Source organism: Ovis aries, chromosome 21 (genome assembly GCF_016772045.2).
Source record: "Ovis aries strain OAR_USU_Benz2616 breed Rambouillet chromosome 21, ARS-UI_Ramb_v3.0, whole genome shotgun sequence".
NCBI lineage: Eukaryota > Metazoa > Chordata > Mammalia > Artiodactyla > Bovidae > Ovis > Ovis aries.
Window position 1 is genome coordinate 12,497,607 of NC_056074.1, and position 6,068 is coordinate 12,503,674.

Here is a 6,068-nt window from a genome sequence, read left to right on the forward strand (position 1 = left end):
AGGGTAGAAGAATGAGCATCAGAGTTGAGAATGAAAATCTGAATCTCGAGTTAGAATCTTAGGACCAGGGCTAGACCGTGTAGAGACACTAGCTTCCTTCTCCCATCTGATAGGGGAGGAAGCCCGAGGCCAAGAAAGAACCTAGGTTTTGTCAAGGTCTTAGGACTAGTTTTGGAGTTAGCCTGGACTGGATATAGCTTTGGCCAACTCCCTGAAACTCTCTGAGGCTCAGTCTCCTCCTTTGTTGGATAGTGATAATAGGTACTTCAAAGGACTATTGTTCAAAGATTAAATGAGGTAGTGCAGGGACAGTGCCTGGCATAAGCAAGTTCCTGGTGTGTGTTAAGTTGCCTCAGTCGTGTCCAACTCTTTGCTACCCTATGGACCATAGCCCCGCCAGGCTCCTCCGTCCATCGGAGTTTCCAGGCAAGAATACTGGAGTGGGTTGCCGTGCTCTCCTCCCTTGAATCGTCCCAACCCAGGGGATTGCACCTGGATCTCTTACATCTCCTGCATTGCTAGGCAGGCTCTTTACCACTAGCGCCATCTGGGAAGCTCCCAAGCTCCGTAGCCGGTGGTTACTATTATTACTAGAGCTGGGGTTGAAACCCTCGTGTTTTCTTGCCTTCTCAGCCTCAGGGAGAGTGCCCCACGCCCGGGTGTGGTTGAATAGGAGCTGGAGTTTGAGCACGCGCCACCCCATCTTCACATCTTGCAGCTGGAGCTGGCCAAGAGAAACGCGCGGGGCGAAGGGAAACTAAGGGGTTAAGAAGATGAGCTTGAGAAAGCCTAGAAAACTAGAAAAGCGACCCCTTCGCCCCGACTCCTCAACTAAGCCCCGCTAAGTAAGCCCCTCCCCTTCGCCACCGGGGCGGTCGCCGCGCGCTCCCTCCCTCCTCCCCTCGCTTACAAGACCTAATGAGCTCCCCCGGGAGGCCGAGCAGCGAGCCGGCCCCGAACGAGGAAGCTACCCCGCGCGCTCCGCGCCAGGGCGGCAGCCGGGCCTGGGCGGCGGGCGGGAAGCGGCCGGCGGCGCCCCGGCCGCCCCGGAGCGGAGGCGATGGCAGTCCAGGCGGCGCTCCTCAGCACGCACCCCTTCGTCCCCTTCGGCTTCGGGGGCTCCCCGGACGGGCTGGGAGGCGCCTTCGGAGCCCTGGACAAGGGCTGCTGTTTCGAGGATGAGGAGACCGGGACGCCGGCGGGCTCGCTGCTGGCGGGCGCCGAGAGCGGGGACGCGCGCGAGGCCACCCGCGACCTGCTCAGCTTCATCGACTCCGCGTCTAGCAACATCAAGCTGGCCCTGGACAAGCCCGGCAAGTCGAAGCGGAAGGTGAACCACCGCAAGTACCTGCAGAAGCAGATCAAGCGCTGCAGCGGCCTCATGGGCGCCGCGCCCCCGGGCCCGCCCTCCCCGGGCGCCGCCGACATGCCTGCCAAGCGCCCGCTCGCCGGCGCCCAGACGGTCCCGGTCCCGGCCCACGGCAAGGCGGCTCCCCGGCGGGAGGCGTCGCAGGCCGCAGCGGCCGCCAGCCTGCAGAGCCGGAGCCTGGCCGCGCTCTTCGACTCGCTGCGCCACGTCCCCGGGGGCGCCGATCCCGCCAGGGCTGCGGAGGCGGCGCCCGCGGCCGGGCTCGTGGGAGGGGACACGGCCGGCTCCGCGGGCGGCCCGGCCGTCCCTGGCTCCAGGAAGGTCCCGCTGCGGGCTCGCAACCTGCCGCCGTCCTTCTTCACCGAGCCGTCCCGGGCGGGCGGCGGCGGCGGCGGGTGCGGCCCGTCGGGGCCCGGCGTGAGCCTGGGTGACTTGGAGAAGGGCTCAGAGGCCGCCGAGTTCTTCGAGCTTCTGGGGCCCGACTACGGCGCGGGCACCGAGGCGGGTGCCTTACTTGCCGCGGAGCCTCTCGATGTGTTCCCCGCCGGGGCCGCCGTCCTGCGGGGACCCCCGGAGCTGGAGCCCGGCCTCTTTGAGTCCCAGCCCGCGATGGTGGGGAGCCTACTGTACCCCGAGCCCTGGAGCGCCCCCGGCGGCCCCGGGACCAAGAAGCCGCCCCTGCCCGCGCCCGGCGGTGGCTTGACCTTGAACGAGCCCTTGCGCTCCGTTTACCCCGCCGCCGCGGACTCTCCCGGCGGGGACGACGGGCCCGGCCTCTTGGCCTCGTTCGCTCCCTTCTTCTCAGACTGCGCTCTGCCCCCGGCGCCGCCGCCGCCGCCCCAACAGGTGTCCTACGACTACAGCGCGGGCTACAGCCGCACGGCGTTCGCCGGCCTTTGGAGACCCGACGGGGCTTGGGAAGGGGCGCCCGGCGAGGAGGGGGCGCCCCGGGACTGACTGCGCGGCACCCTTCTTCCACAGCAGACACTGCGCTTGGGGCTCCCCGCTCTGGGTCTCTCCCGAGCCTTAAGAATGACCGTCAAATGCACGTGGAGTTGAAACGGGATTTTAAAAATTCGATTAATAAAAGAAACTTCAGAAAAAGAAATGAAAAGGAGTTGGGGGTTGTTTTAACCACAGCCTCATGTTTGAAGAAAAAAAAAAGCCGGTGATAGGTTCTTACCGAATCAATCGAGCCAAGAAACCAAGACGGGATGGGGGAATGGGGTGGGGATGGCAGAAGGGGCAGGAGGTGGCTTCTGCAGCCCCCTTTCCCTTTGTCAACTTTTCATCAAAAGGTTAGTGTGTTTAGTGTAATAGCCCCTTCCCAACAGTGCTCTGGGCTCTCCCCTTCCCTCCCCTTTGAGCGCGTTGTGAATTAAAGTCTGTATTGAAAAGACTGGAGCAGAGGTATGTTGTTATTGATTTGGGTGTCTTCTTAGAGGATGGTTTCCTGTGTGGTCTCTTTGCCTTGTTAGTGACAGTGTTATTGAGGACGTGAGGCCAGTGTGCCACCGCGACCCTCCCTTTACTGAGTCCCCGGTTGGGGACCGGGGTCAGCCTCTGTCATTTTTCCGCCTGTTTTTCTTCCACCCCCCTTGTTTCTTCCATCTCTTTATCTCTTCCATTCTTATCAGTGCTGTTGTTCATTTCTCTTTTTCTGGACTCTCATTGCTCTCTCTGATGTTTTTTTTCCTGTGGGCTTTTCTTGAAGATTTTTGGTATGGGAGAAAGTCAGCAAACCTGGAGTCTATTTCTCTCGTTTTCCCATGCTTCAGCCACATTGGGAGGTGGCTAGGTCACTTCAGTCGTGTCCGACTCTGTGTGACCCCATAGATGGCAGCCCACTAGGCTCCTCTGTCCCTGGGATTCTCCAGGCAATACTACTGGAGTGGGTTGCCATTTCCTTCTCCAATGCATGAAAGTGAAAAGTGAAAGTGAAGATGCTCAGTCCTGATCGACCCTTAGCCACCCAGTGGACTGCAGCCTACCAGGCTCCTCCATCCATGGGATTTTCCAGGCAAGAGTACTTGAGTGAGTTGCCATTGCCTTCTCCTTGGGAGGTGGAGACTAGGCCAATTATAACATCTTTGCATCCAAGTTTCCTTATCTCAGAGGATGGGGATGACAATATTCCTCTGCTTTTCACTCTTACTGCTTGTTGGGTAGCTCAGAGGGAAAATACCTAACATGCCTTGAGCCTACCCCACCCCCCATTGTTGGATTGGTACTGCAGGTATATGGATTTTATGCACATAGATAAATGTTTTCTACACATGGAAGCCATTAGGGTTGTGAGCCCCATGCTCTTTGCTGGCTGATCTGTTTGCCTTTTCCCTTACAAGCTGTACTCTCTCTACCCTCTTTCCTCCTCTTCCCCTCCCCATCTGTTGGTTTCTGCCTGTCTGTGCTTCCTCACTGCCTAGACCTACTTTCTCTCCTAGAAAGGGAGTAGGGAAGGTGTGAAGTTTCCAAGGGAGTCTTCCCTGGATAGCAGGTTTGATGAATAGAACCTGAAGGAGCCCTGGAGAGGAGTCTGATCTGATTATCATAGGGAGATTGGGGAAAAGAGACATATTTTAACCAGCCATGAAGTGGCAGCATAGCAGGATGGTTGAGGGGCAGAGGAGGAAAGAGTGGGTGGGAAGTGAGCCGCTGGAAAGAAGAAAGGGGGCCCTTCAGTTCTGTAGACTTTTCTGGTGAAAATGTCGAGAGACCAACACCCCTTCAATAGAAGATATTGCCTACTGGTTATATTGTAGAGCAGAGAGCTGCTTCTATTCAGGTAGCCAAGATAGAGGGTAAGAGTGTCTACATGGGAGAAAGTTGAAACCCAGTGTTAGGCAAAAGATTTTAGAATCTAGGTCAGTGTTTGTGTAAATCAAAAGTACTGCCATCTTTTCAGAAAAGAATTTGGGGAAAGAACAAATGGTACTGAGCCATGGCAGACAACTTTCAATGCTATCCTGAAGTCACTTCTGAAGAAAAGCTGTCTTGAGAAGGCACTACGGGAAATACAGCAGCGAGCCTTGTTAACTATGAAAAGAACTCTTGGCATCTTCAGACACTTGGTGTCTATTAAATTTCAAGGTGGTGACAAGTGAGTAATTTCATTGTGCTAGCAGAAAATTATTCAGCAATAATTTAACTTATTGAGGTGACTTTATGCTATTATGATCCCCATTTGAAAGGTAAGATGCAGACAGGTTAAATACCTTGCCAAAAGCACGTAGTGGGTCCAAGATCCAGATCTACAAGCATCCTATCACTGCGACCTGTTACTTGTGAGACCCTGTTGTGCTTTGTTAGCGTGTGTGATTCCCAGTCCTCTGCATTATGCTGCTAGCAGGGGTCTACCTCACTACCACTGACATTTTGGGCAGGTGAATTCTTTGTTGTGGGGGTTGTGCACAGTAGAATTTTTAGCAGCATCCCTGGCCTGTACCCACTAGAGACCAATAGCATCCCCCTACTTGTGACAAGCAAAAATATCCCCATTGCCACAGATCCCCTGGGGGCAAAATTGCTACCAGTTGAAAACTGCTGTGCTGGACAAATAAATGAGCAGCGTCTGTGGGGGTGCCTGGCACTTTCACATACGTGATCTCATTTAATACTTACAAAGGCCTCTGCTTAGATATTGTTATTATCCTCATTGTTACAGGTGAAAATAAAGAAGGGCAAAGGGAGGGGCTAAGTCAGTCAGCTTAGCTACACCTCATCCCTGCTAATTTACCAGTCATGGACTAGTTAACCATATTGAAACACAGTCTTCCCCGTTGGCCCAGCTGGAGAACTATCTCAAAGGATTATCATGGGGATTTGGCATAGGGTATGTATAAATGCCCACCAAGAAGGAGAGAGAGTTCTTAGTATCAGGCAGCCAAGACTTGGCATTAGGTCAAGGTGCAAAGCCATCCAGGGTGCTGGGAATGTGTACTTGGCCCCTCTGTAGGTTCCAAACTGCCCGATCTCTGATTCTGCTCCCTGTGTTACTTTCCAGCCTGGGCTCATGTGTGTCGGATTGTGCCCCCTACAGCAGTACTGTGAGGAGTGCCCATTTAGTAACAGTCCTGCCAAAGGCTGAACACACTGTTGCTTTCTCTCATGTCATTTTTCCCTAAAGCCTGTTTAGCAAGTATTTTTGTCTCCTGTTTAACCATATACTTGCCCATAGACAATTCTTAAGTGCAATGGTAGATTTTTTCAAGGAGCTTCCTTGGCTCAATGGAAAGAATCTACCTGTAAGGAAGAGATGTGGGTTTGATCCCTGGGTCAAGAAGATCCCCTAAACAAGGAAGTGGCAACCCACTCCAGTATTCTTGCCTGGGAAATCCTGTGGATAGAGGAGCTTGGTGGGCTATAGTCCAAGGGGCCACAAAGCATTGGACATGACTCAGAGACTAAAACAGCATCAGATATTTTTCAAGAATGGAAGTATGTTATAATATGCTTGCAGTTGTGTGACTTTGGACAGGCTGGGGACCTTAGCTTAGTTAGTAATAATAATTACATTGTACTCTGCATGTTCATGACTCCCCATCTCAGCTGGGCATTCCTTGTTTCCTGGAATGTGTTTTAGTCTTCTTACATCTGAACAGCTGTTCCACGCCTTTGCTCATCTCCCTTCAAGCCTCAGTCCCACCTGTCTCCTCACTCCATGTCCTGACAAGATGGAAAGCATCTGTTGTAATCCCCT

General features: G+C 54.3%; 1 protein-coding gene across 1 annotated transcript; it reads left to right on the forward strand.

Annotated features, from left to right (window-relative positions):
• Positions 1-938: 938 nt before the first annotated feature.
• On the forward strand, positions 939-2,773 carry FAM181B (family with sequence similarity 181 member B). Its single transcript, XM_012102272.4, has one exon. It carries the CDS (start codon positions 1,061-1,063, stop codon positions 2,324-2,326), a length of 1,266 nt encoding a protein of 421 aa, XP_011957662.3. The 5' UTR covers positions 939-1,060; the 3' UTR covers positions 2,327-2,773.
• The last annotated feature ends 3,295 nt before the right edge of the window (positions 2,774-6,068 follow it).